The sequence below is a fragment of the Hibiscus syriacus genome, unplaced genomic scaffold (genome assembly GCF_006381635.1).
Source record: "Hibiscus syriacus cultivar Baekdansim isolate YM2019G1 unplaced genomic scaffold, ASM638163v2 tig00111851_pilon, whole genome shotgun sequence".
In the NCBI taxonomy this organism is placed as follows: Eukaryota; Viridiplantae; Streptophyta; class Magnoliopsida; order Malvales; family Malvaceae; genus Hibiscus; species Hibiscus syriacus.
Window position 1 is genome coordinate 741,514 of NW_024063203.1, and position 24,353 is coordinate 765,866.

Below are 24,353 nucleotides of genomic sequence, written 5' to 3' on the forward strand. Positions count from 1 at the left end.
AAACACGAAATCTAAACTCTAACTCGGAGCATCATTCTATACCTTACCTCTAACTTAAAACCCTAAACTATAACCCCATAACCTATAGATTATAAACACGAAATCTAAACTCTAACTCGGAGTTTATAATTTAAGATTTTAAGTTAAGAGTAGAGTATAAGATAATACAATTAAATAATTTTGAGGGTTAAATTGATTCGAAAATACGATACGGGTAAAAATAATAAATTTGGTATACTATAAGGATAAATATAACTCTTAACCTTATATTTTATCTAATCACCCGAAATAAAAAAATTATAAATTCTTAATGTAATATAATTAATCAATTTAAATACTATTACAAAATCTAGTTTTGGAATCTCCGACAAGGTGATACCCTTACCTGTCAGTCTAATATTTTTTTTCTCCAAAAAAAGTAATATTTTATATTTTAATTATTTAAAATAATTAGTATTTTTAATTTTAATTTAATTTATTGGTTGTCAGTATTTACAAAGGAAATATAAGGGATGGCTTCCACGTGGCAAAGTAAAGAAGCCGTTATAACACCTTCATTCTTCTAAGGATAGGATTAACAGGTGTTAGGCACATAATTAATTAATTCATTCATTCATTCATTAAAACAAGACAAATTATTCTCTAATTAAGGAACGACAAGCCATATATCTAATGTTCAGCCGATTCGGTATAACAACTTACCTCGATGATTAAAAAAATAATAATTATTTTATATTTTATAATTTAACACAAACGATTATAATACGATAATTAAGAATATTTATAACGGATACTATATAACTAACCGAGTTGTCTCCTCATAATCAGAAGATGGGCCCCATTTTAGTCAATGTTAAATTCTGCTCCAATTCCAAAGTTGAAAACAACCCAGCCTTTGCCCTTACTCCTTCAACACCACTCCAAAAACAAGCATCATTACCAACTAATTAACCACTAAATTTAATTAAATAGTTTTTTTAAATAATTAAAAAAATTCCAACTTTTTCTTTTTAATTAATTTGATTAATTGATTTCCTTTTTTGCATTCTTTAAAGATTACATTTAATTTACAGGTCCACCACCATAGCCAATATCATCTCCTTTCTCCCTCCCTCCCTCCCTCCCTCCCTCCCCATTTTCTTACATAATTAATAATTTTATTATTACTTTATCATTACAGAACACTGTAAATGCATCTGTTTCTTTTGTAGTTTTCTCTATGTACGAAAATCATTAATCATTACAGCGTATCAATCTAGACTAAATCAAACAATTTTCTTTTTTTACCCAGAAACACTTCTTGACCCTTTGTTTCTTTTCGAAATCCCATGAATAAAGTTTTTTTTTTAATTTTTTTTTTCATGTGTATTGAGAAGAGAAGAAAAATCTGATCAAAGATTTGGACATTGTTCTAGTTGCTGCTCATCATGTTTCTGTCTTCATCAGCTCTTTAATCAATCAGGTAATCATTATTCACTGTTTACTCAAATCAGCTTTAATGTCATTCTGTCATAGCTTTTCTTGTTGGTGCATGTTTTGAACCTAAATCTTGTGTTTGTAGTTGTTTGATTTTGCTTCAAATATTACAATTTTGTTACCTTGGCCTGGTATGATTCAGATTCATCTAACATTAGATCTTGCTGGGGAACATCATTCAAAGACCTGAGTTTGTTCTTGAATTTGATTGCTTTTCCTTTCAAGATATGTTCATCAAATTGGAATTTTTTTGCCTAATTTAGGGTTCTTATGTTTAAAAAAGCAAAAAAGGGTAAAAACATGGACGAAAATGGAATCATTTCCAGTTTTCTTGTTCTTTTTGAATATGAATTTTTCCTTTTGGTTTGGTTTGAGAAAGGGTAAAAGGCATATTTGTATTCCTTAATTCACTTTGGGGAAGCTAATGAGTGAATGCAAAGCTGTCTCCTTCATCTTCCTCTTACTATTGCAGGCAAAAGGGGGGGAAACCCAAATTTGTAAATGTTTGGTTGAATTGGAAGATTCTGATATTTACTTAATTTTGCTTTCGGTTCAAGGATTACATCTCTGCAAACTATCGATTTTGCCCTCGAAAGATATTTCCTGTTTTCATTCATCATATGTTTGTCTTTGTTGTTGATCTTTCAGGATTTTGACACGGCCTGCATTTCGAATCGAACCGGCATTGAGCCCCCAAGGCTTGGAATTATCATGGCTGGTATTGATGATAATGTTTCTATCATCGGAGATTGGATACCTCCAACTCCGAGTCCAAGGACGTATTTTGCAGCTATGTTGGGTGATGATGTTGGCTCTGAACCAGCTTCTGAAGCACCTGTGGAAAATATGACCGAGGGACTCTTTCTGGGATCTCGACAGAAGACTACAGCTGAGAATAGTTACAGAAAGGATGCGCAACAAGGTTGCGAACCATCGAATGAATCGGGGTTGATTTCTGAGCAAATATCGACCTCACGGGGAGGTCTGGTGGAAAGGATGGCAGCCAGAGCTGGATTTAATGCTCCAAGATTGAATACTGAAGGCATCAGGTCTTCGGATCCTTCACTGAACCCTGGCATTCGTTCTCCTTACTTGACAATACCTCCTGGCCTCAGCCCTACGGCATTGTTAGAATCTCCGGTTTTTGTTTCAAATTCGTTGGTAAGTTCGTTTAACTTGAAAGTTTTAGTATGCCATTGTCCTGTGGTATAAATAACAATTCAGAACAATCTCTGTTGGGATTTAATACTCGAAGGTGTTTGCAATCGGAATATCAGTCTCAAATCGTTATATATTACTTGATTTGATTAATAACCGGCTTACTTTTGTTTATCGGAGTTAATGTTGCATGTGAATTTCTCATTTTATCTCCGCAGGCTCAGCCATCCCCGACTACTGGAAAATTCCCTTTCATCCCTAATGTTAATGACAGGAGCTGCAATCTCAAGTCTCATGATAAAAGTGAAGATAACTATTTCGAAGACATCAATGCATCACCGTTTGAATTCAAGCCTATCGCGGAATTGAATTCCTCGTTTCTCCTAGTGCAATGAGTAAAGTAAGTAAGCTGTGCAATAAAAAGGACTTTCTTCCGAATGCACACTTTTATTCACATCTGTTCCCACTTCTATTATTGCTCGAGTTCTAAATGCTAGAAGAGACGGCGTTGAATTAGAAATCGGAACGGACTGAGTATTATTATTTCTTTGGGTGGCTAGACCAAATTTCCTTCTGAATGCAGGTTAATCCGACCGGTCTTCCTCAGCAGTCCTTTTCTAATACTGAAGCTTCGCTTCAGCGTGAGAGTTCTCATCCGTCTCAAATTGTAGACCCGAGGAAACTCCACCCACAAAACAGCAATATGTTCAACCTTCAGGCAGATTTCTCTCAATCGTTAATGGAAAAAGATACGGGGAGTAATAACACTGCAGATCAAAGGGTGTTTGATCCTGTTGGTGGGAGTGTTGAATATTCACTGCCTCTTGATGAGCCACAGGATGAAGGAGATCAAAGAGTCAGCGGAGAGGCCGGTGGTGTTGGTAGTGCACCATCTGAGGATGGATATAACTGGAGAAAATACGGACAAAAACAAGTAAAAGGAAGCGAGTATCCTCGTAGTTATTATAAGTGCACGCATCCGACTTGTCAAGTTAAGAAGAAAGTGGAACGTTCCCACGAAGGTCACATAACAGAGATCATATACAAGGGAGCTCACAACCATCCCATGCCTCCACCCAACCGCCGTTCATCCATTGTATCGTCCAACATACTGAGTGACATGAAACTCGAACTCCCTGAACAAACTGGCCTTCAAAATGGAATAGATGGTGATCCCATCTGGGCAACAACGGCACAAAAGGGAACGGTCGCTGCTCCTCAGGATTGGACACATGACAACAGAGAGATGACATCCTCTGCAACTATATCTCCCAAGAATGGCAACGGACGGGCCCAAAATACTATTTACATTGAATCCGGTGATGCAGTGGACGTCTCGTCTACCTTCTCTAATGATGAAGATGAAGATGATCGGGGGACTCATGGCAGTGTCTCCTTAGGTTACGATGGTGAAGGAGATGAGTCCGAGTCAAAGAGAAGGTTTACATCTTACAAACTGTTTGAATAATGATACTATTGAGATCACTATGCGAATGTTTTCGTGTTTTGTAACAGGAAAATTGAAGCTTATGCGACGGAAATGAGTGGAGCCGCACGAGCTATTCGTGAGCCTAGAGTTGTGGTCCAGACAACCAGTGAGGTGGATATCCTCGATGATGGATATCGGTGGCGCAAGTATGGCCAGAAAGTAGTAAAAGGAAATCCAAATCCAAGGTTTTTTTTATTTCGGTCATTGTTCGATCTTATATAATCTCTCCCATTTGCTCTCTAGTCCATATAGCAGTTTACTGCTATTGGCTGCCGACATAATGCAGAACATCGTTCGCTATTGTTTCGATGCAGGAGTTACTACAAATGCACTAGTGCAGGCTGCACGGTTAGGAAGCATGTGGAGAGGGCATCACACGACCTTAAATCAGTAATTACAACCTACGAAGGGAAGCATAATCACGATGTTCCGGCCGCTCGTAACAGTAGTTATGTCAATTCCGCTGCTTCCAACTCAGCAACAGCCATGGCTGCTTCTGTGCAACCCCATGCCCACAGGCCAGAGCCATCACAACTTCACAACATGGTTAGACCTACACCATTCGGTCCATTTACTCTACCCGGAAGGCAACAACTGGGGCCTTCTCCCGGCTTCTCCTTTGGAATGAATCAACCAGGTCTGGCAAATCTGGCAATGGCCGGGTTAGGCCCCGGGCAACCGAAGTTTCCGATTCTACCCGTTCATCCATACATGCCTCACCAACAGCAGAGCAACGAAATGGGATTCAGGTTCCCGAAAGGAGAAGCGAAGATGGAGCCGTCGACCGAATCTGGTTTGGATCTATCCAACAGCTCATCAGTATACCAGAACCTAATGAGTAGGCTGCCTCTGGGACCACAGATGTAAAATTGTGTTTTTCGGTTGTTTTGAGAAAATAGAAGCATACTTGCGCTTCTCACATATAAATGAGCATTTCACCAGTGCTCGGTTCTTCCTTATATTACTCTGTTGATTTTTGGTGACCTGAAAACGTAAAGCTGAAATTATTATGAAATGCACTACTATTTCTCAATGCTTTAATTTAATTTAATTATATATATTCATTACCCTCCCAGTTTCATTTTTAATCTTTGATTAATTTGTATTGATCCGCTTCGCATCTGATTTTGGTGGGTGAGTATCCTAATAGAATTTTTTTACATACACAAACAATATCAAACTGTTTACCACTTGAACCAAAACTTCTATTGGTTAATTTAATTATATTATTATTGTATTGGATTTGATATTAAAATTTCAAAGTTTTTTTTAAATTAATCACTGATATCTGATCTATTGATCGACTAATCTAGATCGAGTACTATAGAGGCGAAGACGACCCTCCCAACCTAGTTGGCTTCATTCATAAACATCATGATTCGAACTCTTGACCTTAAGAGACCTAATGTCTTATCTCACTATACCAACTGGTTGAGATAAAATTTCAAAGCTTTAAAAATATAGGTAAAAGTAAAATCGATTACTATTGTTATAAACCCTAAGGTGACATTTAGTTCGTTAGAATATTTATGAGGAATTGAAATCTGTGAAGGAATTGGAATCTGTCATGAATTGAAATTCAATTTCATTTCTGTTTGGTTGGCAGGAAATTGAATTAGAATCCAATTTCATATTCTGTTTGGTTCGTAGACATGTCATATGAATTTGATTTCAGTAATGTAAAATGACAGAATTGTCTTCTTGTTTTTTTAGCTTAATTTTAGTTTGTTTTATAAATTACATGTAGCAATATATTATAAAAATTTTAAAAAAATTAAATTTTAATTTTATTGATTGATTATTCATTTCAATAAATTATAAAAATCATGCTAATAAACATTATAAGTTAAAATCATCTCAATTAGGGATGTCCATGGGTCAGGTTGGGTCGAGTTTTTGATCCACCCGACCCAACCTGAGAACAAGGGAACCTCCATCCGAGACCCGACCCGACCAAAATAAAATTTCACCCGACCCGAATATATGAATTAGAAACCCGATCCGACTCGAAATAATAAAAAAATTATTTTTATTCAATGAAAACAGTGACTTAATTCAGAAAATATATATATATGGATATTATTGTAATTATTCCTAAGTATATAAGGTAAAATTATATATTTTTGGATCGAGTCGGGTTAGGTACTTTTCACCCTAAACTCAAACCCGACCCGAATATCACACTTAAAAAAACCGACTCGACCAAAATAAAGTTTCACCTGACCCGACTCGAATATATGAATTAGAAATCCGATCCAACCTGAAATAATAAAAAAAATTATTTTATTTAATAAAACAGTGACTTAATTGAAAAAAATTATATATAGAGAGTATTATTGTAATTATTCCTAAATATATAATGTAAACTTATATATATATTCGGATCGGGTATTTTTCACCCTAAACCCGAATTCGACCCGAATATCACACTTAAAAAAATCGACTGACCCGACCAAAATAAAATTTCACTCGACCCGACCCGAATATATGAATTAGAAACCCAACCCGAAATAATAAAAAAATATTTTTATTCAATATATGAATAAGTTACCAAAAGATTAATGAATGTATTATGATCAAATTTCAATTCCCTCCAAATGAATAAAATTCACTTTTCCTTATTTAATGGAAAGTTGAAGCCATGAGATATTCTAATTTTCTTGAAAAACTTGAACCAAACATAAAAAAATAATGGAATTGAATTTCAATTCTCCTAATTCCAAAGATTCATTAACCAAACGCCTCGGTTGATACTTTTCGTCTTTGTATCGTCTCGTTTTCGTCTCTTCTCTTATATTCTCGTCGGTGGTCAAAGAAAAAACTGCGGTCTAAAATAGCGAGATGCAGAACCAGCACCAATCAACATCCGCCACGTACACCACCATCCCGATCTCACTCTCTGACGTCATCTCCCGCTCCTCCACAATCTCTCCACCGCTCTCTCCCGTCACCTCCGCCCCTGGCCTCAGCTCTTGGGTCCGGCTCCCAATCCTTCTCCGGCCCTCCCAGCTCCTTCCTCTCTCACGCCTCCGCCAATTCCCGCTACTTCCGCGCCAATTACGCCATCGTGATCGCCGCGACCTCCGTCCTCTCCCTCCTCATATGCTCCGCCGTCTTCGCTCTCCGGCTCCTCCTCTACTTCTTCAGAGAAGACCCGCTCGTGCTTTGGGGACAATGCGTCAGCGATCGCTTTGTTCTCCTCTCTTTGCCTTTCCTCTCCGTGTTGGCCGTCTGGGTTTGCGACGTGTTTGAAGATTTGGCGCGCCCTCCTGAGAATCTCCGATGGACTCTATTGATGAAGACGATGCCGTTTCAACCGGATTGGTCCGCCCTGCTGCGCCAATCTAGAACTAAGAGTGTTTCCTTTTCTCTTTCCAATTCCTCTTTGTGGGAATATATCTGATTGCAGATTGTCACTGATGAGCTTACTTGTTTTGAAAATCTGATTGTGTGTGATTCTTTCTGGCTGCCATTGTTTGTTCAATTCACTGAGATTGAGCTTGAGAATTTTGTTACTTTTTTCTTCTATTGAGATTTGGGGTTGAAATTGAGCTCTTCTTGTTTCAAATTAATAAATGCAACTTTCCTGGGAAAATTATGGATTTCTTCATCTCCAGCTGCAACCCCTTTAGCTTGCGTGCCTGCTTTAGCAATTTTGCTATGAGAGAATTACTGAATACCGAGGCTACATGAATGAGCAATTCCCTGAGGCCTTAGCTCTGATTTAAGCATCTTAACAGGATCGAGGCATGTTTTGATTTCGGCTGCGGAAGCCGATGAAACCATCACAGTTCCCGAGAATCAGTAGCTTTTGCACTGGAAATCCGAGGCGCCGGATGTAGTGGGAATTCTGACCGGAATGAATCTTATGCTTCGAGACTGGAGGATGATTCCAGTTAAGGAGTGCTATGAACTACTTGGTATATCATCAGGCTGTGAATTCCCCTCTCCATGGGAATGATGGTGATGGATAACAAGACTGGGGTTACCTTCCGGTGTTTGAGTTCAGGTAACTGGTCAGTGGCGGACTCAATTAGAACGTTTTATATCATCTTTACCATTGAGATCGCCATTTTTTTCAAATCGTTCATGGTTGTTGTCGGAACGCACGAGCAGAAACTTATAACCTCATTCGTTTGTGATTTTTGTGGGAACTTCCACCATGGATTTAGCTACAAATGTGACAGAAGAAGATGCAACTTCAAGATTGCCTTCGATGTGGTTTGCTACCAACACTTGGGATCATCCATGTCATCCGCACCTGCTCTCTTGACAGAAATTATGCTGTGCCGGGGATCACATTAGTTGCAGTAGTCACATATTTCGGCGACGACAAAACAGAACATATCTCAGAAAATAAATGAATATAACACATTCTAAATATCGGATTTTATATCTAAAAAAGTAAATAGTTTCAACTTGGTACAACTAGTTTTAAGAAACTTCATTCGGTGAAAGAGAAAATACCCTTAACAGACACCTTTTGACCTTATTAAACACCACTACTTAATCAAAGATAACCCAGACACTAGGTATTACTATTATTCAGTAATAGGGATCAAACACTAGCATCCTGAGGTTGAATGAAACCTTAATTCATTGCATATTTCTGAGTCCACGAGCGGGCAGTGCTCTCATATTTGGCTTTATCGGTCTTGTACATGTGAGCAATCTCAGGTACCAGAGGGTCATCGGGATTCGGATCCGTGAGAAGTGAGCATATTGAAAGAAGCACCTACAGAAGTACAGAACACAGACTTCACACTTCACATTTCATTCAAATTGCATTGGAATATTTTTTGATGAGTGATAAATATATTCCTCGGCCTTATTTGGATTTGGATATTATTTGATGAAAAAAACTGATGTTGGTTTATGATTCATGCGGATTCACAACACGGATTACATTTAAGCGTATTACCTTGGATATGGTAAGGGCAGGGCTCCACTGCTCCTTCAGAATGTCAAGACAGATGCTTCCATTGCTGTTGATGTTAGGATGGAAAACCTTTGTTCGGAAAGAAACCTGGATTTTAATAAGTAAATTAAGAAAATCAGCTCGAATATAACCCCAACGAAACATCATGTATATAATAAACACATATACATATATAGGGGTAGGATTCACTTAAACTATGTAAAATTCACTAGTTTTACAAGAAAATATAGTCATTAGATGAATCTAAATGGATGGCTGAAAATAAATTTTGTGCATTAACATTATTCTTTTTCTTTTCCAATTTCCACAGAAAATAATTTTGCTTTAATCTCAGTCATGACTCATCAACTATCTATATTTTCGTATAAAATTAATGAGTTTTAAAGTATACGTTGGATCCTATTCCATATATATGCCAACTTCAGTAACCGCAATCAGCCTTATATAGCAGGTAATAGACTACACTTTTAAGTAACAAAACAAAGGCCCATGGATTGGATCACAGCAACAAATCACCATAAACAAAAAGCTTTTGCTAATACAATGTCCATTTTTAGCATAATTGTGTTATGCTCCCAAGCATTACTCTCTTTTTCTATATATTATGTATGCATGTATGGTTTAAATCTCTCTGGATGTGATTATAACAACGTATCTGATTTTAGCCCAAACACCAACAACCCAAACCGAAATGAAGTTGATGTTTCAGATACATACATAAAAACAAACCTATACATACATATATAATAAAACATATCAGCAACTTTTTTAATACCTTGGGAGGCTTGAATGGATAGTCTGGGGGAAAGTGAATGGCAATAAGAAAGAGTCCTCCAGCAAAAGGACTGTCTGCTGGGCCCATGATTGTTGCTTGCCAGTGGAACATATCATCACCAACAGGACCTGAATACATGCAACCATTATTTAAAAAAAACAATAAATTAAATATATCCGACACTGTTCTCTATTCCACAAAGGTGCCCATGTTAGATTTTCAGATACATCAATAAATAAATAAAATAACCAGTTGCCACCTTCATGGCATAAAAAAAACTACAGTCAGGGACGGAGGGTGTGATCACATCATGAAAATTTCATATTCTCATGTAGTTTTGGTATTTTATTTGTAATTTCTATTGATGACATAATTTTGTACCCTTGAAATTTTGTAATTTCACACCGGTCTAAAGTCCTGTGTTTATCCCTGACTACAGCTATTAAGCTAACGGGTTAAATCCACTATAAAAATATATAGAATTATAAGCTGATAATTTTTGGGACGAAAAAATGGTTTCAAACCATGAAAATGATGTCAACAGAACTAATATCGGCAGCGGAATTTTCTATTAAACAATCAAAGAACAGCATATGATGGGTGAAGCAATAAATAGGCATATAATTCGTAGCAAGAAGAACATGAATCATTGGGTTTTTTTTATTGAAAAGTGGGGAAAATGAATTGAAAATAAAGAAAACAAAAGGAAACACAAACCAGCACTGCAAGATGCAGGAGGATCCTTCTGGAGATCCTTCAACTCCTTGTTAATCCGCTTTGAAGCCATGAGATTCTATACAACCCGCTCAAAAGTCTCGACCAAACAATAAGACGGGTGCCAAAACTACAGCGAAAAAAAATCAATAACTAAATCATCAACAGACTGAAAAATCCCTTTTTAATTAATAATCAACCAAGTAAACAATAACCTAACACGAAAATCTCAACACATCAAAGGCAGAAAAAAAATTCCAGGGATCCAAACAGTAAAACAAGCGGTGAAGCCGCGGCAAGTCAATCAAGTACAGAGGCATTAAATTAAACGAAAACGAGAGATTAAAATAAACATATCTGACTAATCGAAACAATATACAAAAGAGAAACGATAAAATGCCCATCCATCGTAATCAGATTAGAAACAAAAATAATAATAGAAAATCAAAACATCAATCAATCATAACTACAAAACGATGAAATTAATCTCAGAAAAAAACAGAGAAGAAAGGAGAGGAACCTTGAGCTTGGCCTTGGAGAAGAAGAAGAAGAAGAAAACAACGAATTTCAAGTGAAACAATGATCAACACAAACTGGTGCTTTGGATTTGGATCCTGTGTGGTTATTTATTACCATAAAATTGAAAATCAAATCAAATGAGAATACCAACAGAAAGGTAGTAGATGATCCTCTGCCACGCGGCACTCTGTTTTACTCTTTGCTTGGCACCCTTTTATTCGTTTTTATTTTTTTAAAAATTATAACTACTTTTTACCAGTAAAAGTGATAAGGGTAAACTATATATTTAGTACCTAAACTATTAGTTTTGATCTATTTTAATATCTAAACTTTGTTTTTTTAAAACCATGCCTAACATTTAGTTTTCATTTCATTTTAGTACCCGCTGTTAAAAACTTAACATGTTTTGTACGTAAAATATCTGTTTTGGTTCGTTTTGATACCTAAACTTTCAATTTTTTTAAAAACTTAATGGTAAATTTTAAACGGGAGTACTACAATAAAACAAAAACTAAAATTTCTAATACGGATACTAAAATGAAACAAAAACTAAACTTTAGATATGGTTTTGAAAAAATTGAAAATATAGATACTAATACGAATTCAATTGATAGTTTAGATACTAAACACATAATTTACGCAAGTAATAAAAAAGAGTAAAAAATTCGAATAAAAAGTATTTTCACATCAGTTTTTAAAAAATATTTTTTATTTTTATAAATTTAAATGTATTTTTAAAATTATTTAAATTTATCAAGATATTAAAGCATTTTCAAAAATATTTAAATTTTATGAATTTATCGGATATTGTTAATAATACTTTAAAATTTTCAAGATAAGTAGTTTTTTTAATATTTTTGATATATTCAAATGCGATCCTTATTTGAAAATAGTTTTAAAGATTATATTATAATTCGAGGAAATTCAAAAATATAAAATCTTTATTTGATCCTTTGTTATATTTAGATCCTTATTTGAACATGTATTGGGGGTCTAAATAAATCAAGTATGAAAAATAAGATTTTATTCGTGTTCGTTTATTTATTTTTGAAGTGTACTCATATTGTTTTTTTTATTTAGAAAAATTGGTACTAATCAGGATCAGTACTGCAGAGGCAAATACGACTACTCCCAAACCTATTTGCTTCATTCGCAATCGTCAGGATTCGAACTCCTAACGTTGCTTAAGGAATCTAGTGTCTCACCTATTAGACCAATTGATTGTTGGTATGTTCATTTAAAATTTTAATATTGTGTTCGCTTATTTATTTTTTAAGGTATTTGTCTTCGGTTTATTTACGTTCGTGAACATATTTATTTGACGTTTGCAAACATATTAGTTTAACATTCATTTAATATTCGACAACCAATACTATTCTTATCTTTTCATTGCAAGCTAAATAAAAATGCTAAAATTAAACCACTAATCCTTGAGTTTCACAATTTGAGTTACAAAGTTCAACACATGTTGAATTTAGTCTCACTTTCATCAATATTCAAATTGTAAAAGAAAAAAGAGAGAGAACTGATAAATAAGTTTATAAATAAATTTTATCTTGTAGATAAACAAACCGAAAATATTTTTATTAGTGTTCGTTTGTTTATTAAATAAACATAAAAAATTTATTTATACCCGTTTTATTTAACTTAATAAACTAACGTTCATCTTTATTTAACTTAGTAAACTATTCATTTACGCTCTTAATAGGATAAAATAACACGTGTGCATATTGATCCATTTCAGCAATTTAGGTTAGGGATAGCAATTTAATCCGCATCAGACGTTTTGACTCGACTCTATCCGATAAGGTCGAATTTAAAAAAAAAAAATCAAATTCGGATGAGATCAGGTTGAATTTATTATATAATGTTTTTCGGATTCGGTTGAAGTCGGACTAGAGGTCAAACGTATCCTACCCGGCCCGATCCGGATATTTTTATATATAGTTTAAGTTATTTACAAAAATGTCATCCTATATATAATGTTTTTAAGGTTTCTTTATATTTTCCTTCTTATGCTGCAGGTTTGAATTCTTCTCTAAACTTTTCTTCATTTCCTTTTAAATTCTATTTCTTCCCCACTTCGGTTTGAATGTTCACAAATCTTAATTTTATTTATTTTTTTCATTATTTAGACGAACCCCTCTCCTTTTTAAAGTTTTTTTATTTTTTCTTTTTTGTTCAAAGAAGAACTAAATTTTGAGAGTTTTTTTTATTTAAAGATTTTGATTCTTTAAGTTATGAGTTATACTGAACTTTTTTTTTATTCTGGGTTTTCGAATTAAACTTGTTTGTAATATCTGCTCTTATTAATAATTTTTTTTATTTCTTTGTTAGTTTATGAATATATTTTATAAAATCTGGATTGATTTTTAATGTAATTTTTTGTTTTAAAATTTCAGCTTAAGAATATATTTTACATATTAAGAGAAAATGGTAGCCATTAGAGTATTGTTCGGAGTCGGGTCAGATTAAACAATATTAAAATTAAAATCGGGTCAGAGTTGGATTAGATTTTATTATGTTAGGTTGGAGTCGGGGCAGGCAAAAATCCAACCCGTTACCATCCCTAGTTAAGGGTTCGTCCATGAGTTGGAGTGGATCTGAGGCGGCAGCAGTTGTATGCACAACCGCACAACCACCCTCCGCCTCCGTCTATCGACATTTGTTTCATTTCCCCTTTTTTTTTTCCTGAGAACTACTTCAATTCGTACAGTTCAAAACATCGATATCGGATAACAAAATCAGGACAGCATCCGTCCTGTAATGCCAAAGCAAATCAGAGGGTCCTTACTCCTTACATGAAAACAATCAGAAACTTGTACAGATTTAATTGCGACTCCCCGAAATCATGACCATGTTTTCATCATTTACATGTCATTAGAACATAATTGATGACATAAATGAGAGCTCGGATACTCGCGTGTTCAGCACCCGTAAGCAACGGAGAGCTACTTATTTCGTGCACTCTCTTGTAGACTTCCTGAAAGATTGGTCGCACGTGGACTGCAATCATTTGGTCTCCCGGGTTGATAGCCGTGGCCACATCTACCATCCATGCGAGTTTTTGTGGCGTGTCCTTGTTGATGTCGCATGCCAATTGCTGTAAGAGGGAGAGCAGCACCCCTTGGCTCAAGGAAAAGGATTGGTCGACAGAATCGTACGTAGATCGACCTAATAAAAGCGAGAAAAATAACAATTGCTGATAAAGCAGCAGACTTTTTAACCAGAATTTCGAGGAAGAACTTGAGACACGTTAGAATCCATAGGGATTACCTGTGAACATAACCAAGCAACTATGGAGAGGTCACTTCTTTGCAGGGCAATTGTGAAAGCTTCTTCATATTTGTGTTCAGAAAAAAATTTCGATAGTTCTTTCGTTGGATCCATCGGCACAATGACCTGAGGCTCCGATTGAAGTTCACTTAAGATTAACCTAAGCTACTAACCAACTGAAACATCTATAAAAGAAGCAATACTTGACAGCCAGGTTCGACTCTGGCGATTCACGTATAATGGAGCATCAGTTTCTTGCAGTCAAACCAAAGCAAATGGGTGAAACAAATATACCTTGTCATGCAGTGAACCTAAAGGTCCATTGCTGAGTTGGGAAGCCAACGAAGTCGCAGCATTGGAGTTGGCTCCAGCAGCTGCAAGTGCTAAAATTTTCCTTTGTCCTTCAGCAAATTCCCCGCTTAAGGTTTTAGCAATCGATGATGCAGAATTTATGGCATCCTGCAATTAAAAAGATTTTACTTTTAAAAAACAGTAAATTAACAAACACATCTTACAAGAGATATATAACAAGTAACATTCCATGTTTTAATGCATGTTGTGCCTCAAATGGCCAAAAACGCGCACACACACACGTGCCAACAATAATTCTTAGTTTCGACATCTGATGCTCCAAATGTAATAAATCTTGGAAAAACAACTCGAGTTACCATCCTTCAAGTGAAACAGTAAGTAAATTTGACCCGGGAAATATACCCTTAAAGTAATTGCCAAAGAAGAATTTGTAGAATCTAATTGCTGCTGAGCAGCATTGGTATGCTCCACCATCCCTTTCTGAAATGCTGCTTCTACTTGCTCAAACAAGGCTTTGCATGAAATCTCAAAGGCAGGGACCACTAGAGCTTCCACACTAGTCCTCAAAGAATCCTGCAACGATAAAAAAAGTATTATATATTAATAACCATCAATTGCCTGGAACATGCCGAATGACAGTAATTCGATATCATAACAAGAGAACGAAAATATCCTTCCAGAGCTATCTCCAAGCATGGTTAACTTGTGCGTATACCTGGAGAGCTTGCTTTCCAGAAGTTTGAAATTGTGCTTGAATTTGCCTGGCAACTATAGCTTCGAGTTTTGAATTAACAGATTTTTCTAGCTGATTCACTGCTTTATCTCCAACCCCTCTCTGTCAAATAAGGGACTAGTTAGATTCCACTAAAACAGCTTTCGTGGAAAAGAACTAGATTTTCAGAAGTCTAACCTGGAAGGACTCATTGATTGCTGAATTTACAGTTTTCTCTATTGCTGGAGTAATGGTACGGCCTACAGCTGGTCCAACTCCAGCTAACTCCTTCTTGATTGCTTTGTCCAACATTACCGCCAAATCTTTGTTCATAAAATTAGTGATCAGGCTCGTTATCTGCTGTGTATGTTCTCGAAGCAGCTTCTCATTTTTCACATTCTCTTCCTGAAATCGAGTCCATAGAGCATCAGTGTTGGCCTTAAGGGCTTTCTCAATGCTCCGTCCTAAAGCAGCCTCCAGCCTTTTGCCTTCTTTTGTAACCGGGGTGTTGACCATATTGGACATTTGCTTCTGCATTTCCTTTTGTGTAGTAATTAGCTGCAAAAATGATAGAAATCACGATTAAGACACCATATATGGTGCAGCAAAAAGCTTTAAACCACATTTATTTAGAAAAGCAAGATAAAATATGGCTATGCAAAATACATATAGGGAAAAATAGGTGAATATGTAATAATCATAGAGTTGCCTTGGTGAACTTTCATATAAATGAACAATGGAACCTGGCTTGATTTTTATCCAAAATTATGGTACGATCAACGATTATAAACCAATCGAAAACTTAAAAGATTATATGAGCATAATGAAGGATATTACTTTCATTTACTTAACTACTTATACTATTCTCCCAGCATATTTATCTATTAACACACACAGAAGAAATGTGCATATAACAGATGCATACAGGTGTAACCATTATTTCAGTATGTAGCAATCACCTGATTTAGCATCTCTTGCATAGCTGCAATTTGAGGAAATGCAGCAGTTGTTGAGGGGGTATTTGAACTTGCTCCTGCTTCAGCAGTAGAATCTGCAGAATTGAAAGCACTTGAAGAAGGAGAAGAGTGAGCAGATGCCTGAAAACTTTTCCCTTTATGCTTTTTCCCTTTCCCACCTGGTGCTGGTGATTGTTGATACGTAGAAGGCATGGCTGATTCCGAAATCTTTCCGGACAGATCTTTTCTGGAATCATTGTGTTCTTCCTCACCCACATTAGGCTTCACATGCGAACCTGATGCACCAACGCCATCTGCTTGCCGAGATTCATCAACAACGTAAGCATCCATTGACATAGCAGAGCTATCCCTCGACATCTGAATACCAAGATCTGAAGCCTGAGAACAGAAGATTTTCTCCCTAGTTTCGAAATTCTGATTTTGGGAGTCACCATGGGAACCAAATTCATTGTTCTGAGATGATCTTGTTTCACCCAGCGCCTTTACCTCCAACTGAGCATTGCGTGCATCATTATTGACAATCACATCTTGAATGTGCACCTCGCCCTCACTCTTTCCCTCATTGACATTAGTAGTTTCAGAAGATGTTGCAGCCATCAGTATCTCTGAAGGGGTCACAAGATGAGTTGGATGCTTGAAAATGATAGGTGGATTATATGCACTAGATTTCTCATCTGATATTATTTTCTTGTCGTCATTCCTCGAAGCATCTTCTAATGAATGCATACCAGACAATTTTGATCGAACAGTGTCCATTTGTCTGTCAACTGGATAATCCACAACCATTTGGTTTCCAACATGGTCAACAAGATGGGAAGTTGGCTCATAGTTATGAAAGCCAGAGTGCTTACTAGACAACCTAGGACTAGGAGGAACTGCAACGCAACCGATATCAGCATCACTTGCTGTTAATGCCAAAGCAGAAGCAGATTTAGGATCAATATTAGAAGTATTCAACTCTCGTGCCGCATTTGCCTCGGTGGTAGAAGGATATATTGGTGCATTTAAATTTTCAGAGCTACTTACTGGTTTACTTGGTTTGGGGACTGAATTATAAAGCGGTAACTCAGAAGGTTTATTTCCAGACAGATCAAAAGAATCATAACCATCAGTGTTGGTAACATCATTTGAAACACTTGAATCTGACTTCTCTAAGCTGATATTTTCCAGTGGTGGTGGGATGCACTGGCATAATTCCAAAGCATACTGCTGGATAGCCTGTGTCTGAACACAATATATTTTAACAATATGTTCATCAGGAGGATCACTTGTCCCAGTAAAACTTAATATAGGCATAGCGACGGTGAACTCAGCTATGTAATCCATGCGTGATGCAGCAGGACAAGAACCATATTCTAAGTGTACAGCATATATAGCATTTTTTTTAGCATTTGCAAGTAAGAAAAGGCCAGCTTGAGATAATGCAACAGCTTGATTGAAGAATGCATCCTCCATTTGAGGTTCAGCAGAGCTCTTCAAGTCTAATATCTGAGAGCAAGTCCATTTTTCAGTATTGCTTGGCAGTAGCCAACCCTCTTCACTTGTTGATGTCCAAACTTTGATTTCTTGGTTTAAAGGCCCCTGTAAAAAATATCAAAAAAGTAAAATACGACAAATCAGATATATGGATATTGTCAGAATAACAAGATTGGCGTATGGAAAAGAAACCCATAAATAGTCCTTAAACTAAAAACATAACAAAATAAATAAACCTCCATTTAAAATAGACTGAAGTCAAAAGGTAAATATACAGACTTCTATACCATATCAACCAAGTCATTAGAATTTAAACCACCACGAACTTCATATCAACAAGTCAGTGAATAACAAACAGGCAAAAACACACAGAGAAGAACATGGAAATCATTACCCCTGTTATGAGTATAATATGATCCGGCCGTTGAGGTGCAGTTAAGAATGTAGCTGAATAAACAGGTTGGCCATCATGTGGTCTCAACACTGTCAGTAGCACTGCCTTGCGGTCATCCCATATCTTTATCTGTTTTATAACGAAACCTTGTAAGTACAAAATACTTGACATAACCACATTTATCCAGGTATTCACCATAAAATTTCCACACTAAACAACAAGAAGCCAAAAGATAATTCCATGATTACACCACCACGGAGCACAGAAAGACCACATAGATATCCACAAATCAAAATAACAAAATGATAAGAGAAAATACAAACTGTGCCATCTGTAGAAGCAGAAACTAAACGGGTAATCATCCATTGACACATTGAAACATCCGTAACTTCTCCATCATGTTTACCAACCAACTGAATCCCATCAATCAACTTATCAATAGGACATTGAAGAGGTGAAGGTGCATCAGTTGAATAGACTTCATTCTTCCCGACTTTCATAGTATCAATTCTCAGAATGTGTTTACCAATCCCAGCCACCAAAACTTCCTGAAAATGAGATTGCAATACTGTTGGCAACGAAAAACAAAAGTAATAATAACCCTCTCTAAATATGGATGAACATTAAAAAATTACATTACTTGTTTGTGTCGGTGCCAAGAAACACGCGGATGTATGTATTCCTCATAACCTAATATCTGAACAGCAATAACTATCCTCCCTGTAATCTGTGGCTTATCTTCCTCATCCGGGCCTTCTCCGGGCCTTCAGATATCTTCCAAACAAATACCCTTCCCTCTAGACTCACACTGCAGAAAAATTTATTACCAAGAAGCAAAAACAAAAACAAAAAGTTAAATTACCAAGTACTAAAGACAAATACCTAGCCAAAAGATGAACATCCTCAGCAAAGAAAGCCATGTCTGTGATCCTCTGAGAGAAGAAAAATATCAGTTGGACAAATTGATATTCATAATCATCCAAAGGCTTGACATTCCACAACTCAAAATGCACATTTATTTCACCATTTATCATAAATTATATTCTATATTCTATTACTACATTCATTTCAATCCAATATATACAACTAAAAACAGAAGGGCTAATGAAGTTTAAGAGATAAACCTGTGTGTGCCCCCGAAACAAAGACCTCAAAGCAGTGTTTAAATTAAGAATCCTTATACTGCCACCTTTCAAACCATAACAAATATAAGACTTATTAACAGCAATCTGCTTTCCCAGCACCAGCTGAGGATCAGACCCATACTTCGTTATGGGAGTAACCTCAAGCTGAGGCTGGACCTCGCCGGACAGTCTCGTATCAATATCGTAAGCCACCCGAGAGCCCGACAACCGCCTTCCTTTCGGCAATTTACAGCTCGACACCCTCGAAGGCCCCACATTGGGACCCCCGGACCCCAAAAACTCGGCGTAAGCCGGCTGCTGCATCTTGGGGGGATGATTCTGAAGTGGGAAATCAGGGTTTTGAGGGGACGAGTTGATAAGGGCGAGAATTTGGTTGCCGGCATTGTAAGGGCTAAGAGGAGCGGAAGGGAAAGAAAGGGATTTGGCATCTTGGTAATTAGAATGGGTAGGGGACGAAGGAGGAGGCATGTAGAATTGGTGATACCGCGGGTGAAAGAAAGAAGGGGAGGGTGAATGATAAGGCGAAGGCGTGGGATACTGTGATGGCGAAGGATTTTGGGGCTGAGGGTTTGAATTCGACGGGTTAGAAACCGTGGGTTTTAAGAAACTCTGTACATCGAATGGGATGGCTTGATTCGGGTTCCCTGTCGAAGCCATCTCACATGAAGGGGAAAAAACAAAGATGTACACAAACAATCAAAGGATCTTTGGGGTTATGTGAATTCTTCTACAATAAAAATAAGATTTGGGTATTTGTTTTTTATGGCAGAAATTAAGGATCTGAGTGAAGAAGAAGAATAAGAAGAAGAAATCTGAAAATCTGAATGAGGAAAGGGAAGTGCCGAAGTGGTGGAAAGGATTGGGCCTTTGGAGCCTTTAAAATTGAATTTCGATTGATTTGTGGGGGCTTTTTAGCATAAAAAATTACCAAATTCAATTGGGCTAATTTAAGCGAATTGATAAAGAAATCCAGATTATCTAGTTTCGAGATTTTGGATCTGTGGGTTGTCCCCTTTCTGTTCTGTTCTTTAATCAAGTGGGCTAATTTAAGCGAATATATATAATCAATTCAGTGTGGTAGATTCTTTGGTCTAATTTGCTTTTAGTACCTGTACTCTTTGCTCATTTAATTCCATACCTTTAATCTCCTCAATAGAGATGTTCATTTGACTCGAATTCAATAAATTTTGACTTGACTCGATTCTATAAGGTTAGAGGTTTTTTTTTCAAAAAATAAAACTTGACTCAAATCGAATCTAAACTATAATAAAGGGTATTTTCAACAATATGATGTCAAACAGACTTTAAATGAAAAAAAGTAAAGGAATTAAAATTTTGATATCGAAAGTTAGAAGATAAAATTTTAAACGTGCCAAGAGTATAGGGATTGAAAGATAATTATACCATTTTCCTTGAGTAAAAATAGGGTTCAATTCCACATTAATGCATCACCACAATAGGACTCCTCACATTGTGTTTGCCATCAGACCAAAGCAACTCCCCAAATACATACTCTTGAGATTCTACATCACTATTCGACTCGAATTTCACTTCGAATCTCTTCTTCTCGCCACTCTTTTCGAACTCTAAAATCGAAGGATTAACCAAGATCGTAACTCCAGCTGGTGACCTGACACGTGCCTTGTACGTCGACCTAGCCGGACCGACATTCTTAACTGTCCTGCTAACCGTCACCGTGCCATTGAGCTCATGAACTTCAATGGAAGGGTGGTTTAAGTCCATCACACTAAATGCCTTTGAACAAACAAACGGCTTGTCCGAAAATAGTCTTATGGTGGTTTGATTGTAGCCTCGAGCACACAAGAAGTTCAAGTAATCTTCGATTGTTAAGTTGTAAACAAGACCGGGATCCATTGCGCGGTTCAGTCTCACGTGCCCCGAACCGTAATCGAACGGGGTTGTTTTCTCGTTGCTTGAATCGAGCATTGGCTTTCCCTTGTCGTCTCTTATTCTTGCTGAGAATCAGAATCAGAATACATGTTGTCGGGAGTTGGAACTAATTAATCGGTTCGAAAGAAGACATACCGGTGATCATGATCGCGGATTTTATAGCTACAGCACTCCAATCAGGGTGTAGGCTCTTGAGAAGGCCGACGATGCCGGAAACATGAGGACATGACATGGAAGTTCCTGATTGTAAAGCGAAAGGTACCCTACGCTTGTTGGATTCATCTTCGGTCGGCCCGATTGATTCAGAGAAAGCAGCAATGATGTTCACTCTTGGTGCAGTTACATCAGGCTGAAATGGATACTAGAGAAAATTAGAAAACATTACATGCTAAACCGAAAATTCGGTTGTTCGTCATTGAAAACTAACCTTGAGGATCGATGGCTCGATCGTATTAGGTCCCCTAGAAGAGAAAGAAGCCATAGACGAGCCGGTTTTACACTTGTTTCATCTCCACCGGAGCAATGTATGCTGTGGGATTCCTGGGGGAGAATTCTATTCTTTTACGGAGAAAAAGGAAACGGAATTCGATAAGAAAGTAAGAGAGTTACTTGGATGAGTTGATGTCTGCAAGCACAATTCTACCATCGGTGTAATTTACGTGTGTTGCTGGCAGAAAGTGTGCATCTGCTATAAGTTGGTTGCCGCTCAGCTCATCGTTTGCGAGAATCGTTCCGACCGCACCTGCGAGAAGAGCCTGTTTTCCCTTGTCCATTCTTCCGATGTCTCCTCGGAGACAAACTAAAATCTTCCACGAGGCCTTTTTGGGATCAATTGATCCAGGCTGACACAGGATTCTGAAGGAAACATGATGCATACAAGTGAACCGAATGAGATTTCTCGAGCAACAATTCGATGATGTAGAACTACAAATATGGAGTAGAGTGTGAGCGGATCATACGGTCTTCCACTGATGCATTGGTCGCTTTCTCCTTTTCAACTGATCAACGGATACGAAGTCCTACGTGACAAGGTTGCAGACGACAAAATTTGTCCCTAGCAACGGATACAATAACATTTTAATGGTGGAATGAGTTAAACATATATGGTGTTTATGTCTTTTATAGAGGGAATACACTGATTTGCTTCTTGTTTCCTAGCTCAACGTAACTTACGAACTCCCGATCGAGTTTGCTAGCGCCTATGGTGAACATCCACGGAGCGATATTCAATACACTGCCTGGACTTGGGCCGGAATTTCCAGCAGACAAAACAACAGAAATGCCTTTCGTCACAGCATGGAAAGCTCCGATCAAGAGCCCGTCTTCAAAAAATTCGGACAGATCACCACCCAATGACACGGAAAGCACATCAACACCATTGCTTATTGCAACACCATGATGTCTGTATCAAAGCACTCTTGACCACCGACAGAGGGCCAGCATATTTTATAAGCTGCCACACGGCACCCGGTGATCCTCCTTTCGCAGTTCCATTACTGTAACCAAATACATTAGCTCCGGGAACAAAGTTGCCTCAGGCTGTCGATAGGGTGTGTGAACCATGGCCGGTGGTGTCCCGTGCGGTTTTGAAAGTGTCATTGAGTTTCCCACCAAGGTAAGCCTTATAACCTTTGTTAAAATTCCTCGCCCCAATCAACTTCCTGTTGCAAACAACTCGGTCATCAGTATCACTGTGACACGATCCTCGCCACTTCAATGGAATCTGTTCCATTCCTTCATCACAAAAGCTCTTCGATTCCAGCCAAACACCTTCACAAAACAAAACCGATCAACATCACGTTACCACCGAAACATGTCAACAGCATGAATGTATGATACAACTTGCCTGTATCAAGATTTCCTATAACATCCGCACCAAAACTTGACCTTTTTAAAAGAGAATCAGTAGGGATAACTCCATCCCTCTCTAACCGGAGGAAATCCCACGTTCGCGTCGTATGCAACTTCCGTCCTCTGTTCAAGAAAACCGGCACGACTTTTGGATGTTCCGCATTTGATCAAAAAACCAAAAATACATACATTACAAAACCAGACTACGTACATATGTACAAGTACAAGTACATGCATCATGCATCATGCATCATGCGTGATATTGAACTTCTTAGTTCTTACTTGATATATTGCTGCTTCTTTCTCATCAAGAACAGCTGCAAATCCATTGATGTTTCGAGTATACGAGTAAAATATTTACTCTCTAGCCATCTCAGAGCTGCACAAAACATACATATATTGAACTACAATTGAGAAAAATGCATTAAATTAAAGTTCAGAGACTGTTTATCAGCATGAAAAATCTATACACCTTCCCACAAATGAACCCAGCAATTCATAATGAGAATTGTGACGGCATCGAGATCGACCGACGTCGGACTTAGACCATGAGTTTGTGCTCCCAGGTACACTGTATAAGACTGCAAAAAGGGAAAACAATACTGAAAACCGAATTTAAAGAAATTTAAAGATAAACCCAGAATTTGTCAAAGTTTAACCTGTTTGATAGCAGAAGTAGGAATCTGCATGAATGATAAAACAAAGAGTGATGAAAGCAAAGAAGAAAGAACTGAAAGCACCATTGCTTTGCGTTGATATGATTTGTTATTGGTTTGTATATATGTATGCATGCATGTTTGTATTTGTGTGTGTGTGTATATATATATATATTTCATGCCCTTTGTATTTGGACTCTGTTCTTTTGGAAACAAATTTGCTGCATGCTCTTCTTTCCCCCTGTGAAGAAGGATTGGAAATGGAAATCAGCCAAAAGTCCTGGGATTTTGATTTTAGTGAAGATTTAACATTCATGATTGGATTTTAAAATCAATTGTCCGATCATTAATTCATTCGATGCATTTGTAATGTTTGCAGCTTTGATGCAGTTGGCAAAGATTGTAATGCTTGTCGCTTTCCATTGTAATTTAAATACAGTGGTTGAATTTTTCCGGGAAAATCTGCAGGAGTGAGAAAATCTGATTGGATGCTATGAATCTTCGAAAAGATTGTTTGAATCAACAAATTGTATTGGATTTGTTAACGAGTCATGATCTTTAATATTTCGTGGC

The 24,353-nt window shown here is 37.2% G+C and overlaps 2 protein-coding genes and 3 pseudogenes across 2 annotated transcripts; 2 read left to right on the forward strand and 3 right to left on the reverse strand.

The window, feature by feature from the left end:
• The first annotated feature begins 1,360 nt into the window (after nt 1-1,360).
• Nucleotides 1,361-5,146, forward strand: LOC120172488 (annotated as a pseudogene).
• A 1,768-nt stretch (nt 5,147-6,914) lies between these two features.
• LOC120172437 lies at nt 6,915-7,729 on the forward strand (annotated as a pseudogene).
• A 768-nt stretch (nt 7,730-8,497) lies between these two features.
• LOC120172426 (ubiquitin-conjugating enzyme E2-17 kDa-like) lies at nt 8,498-11,178 on the reverse strand. Its single transcript, XM_039179882.1, has 5 exons — nt 11,072-11,178; nt 10,555-10,681; nt 9,838-9,965; nt 9,045-9,149; nt 8,498-8,858 (listed from the first exon to the last, which is right to left on the reverse strand). The coding sequence occupies exons 2-5, from the start codon at nt 10,622-10,624 to the stop codon at nt 8,715-8,717; spliced, it is 447 nt and encodes a 148-aa protein (XP_039035813.1). The 5' UTR covers nt 10,625-10,681; nt 11,072-11,178; the 3' UTR covers nt 8,498-8,714.
• A 2,599-nt stretch (nt 11,179-13,777) lies between these two features.
• LOC120172425 (enhancer of mRNA-decapping protein 4-like) lies at nt 13,778-20,019 on the reverse strand. Its single transcript, XM_039179881.1, is given in 14 exon segments — nt 13,778-14,205; nt 14,208-14,244; nt 14,347-14,472; nt 14,641-14,805; nt 15,061-15,231; nt 15,374-15,493; nt 15,569-15,928; nt 16,330-17,928; nt 18,218-18,346; nt 18,541-18,765; nt 18,858-18,962; nt 18,965-19,025; nt 19,100-19,149; nt 19,342-20,019. Coding segments are annotated over 14 exon segments (4,095 nt in total). The 3' UTR covers nt 13,778-13,936.
• A 783-nt stretch (nt 20,020-20,802) lies between these two features.
• LOC120172537 lies at nt 20,803-23,867 on the reverse strand (annotated as a pseudogene).
• Nucleotides 23,868-24,353: the final 486 nt, after the last annotated feature.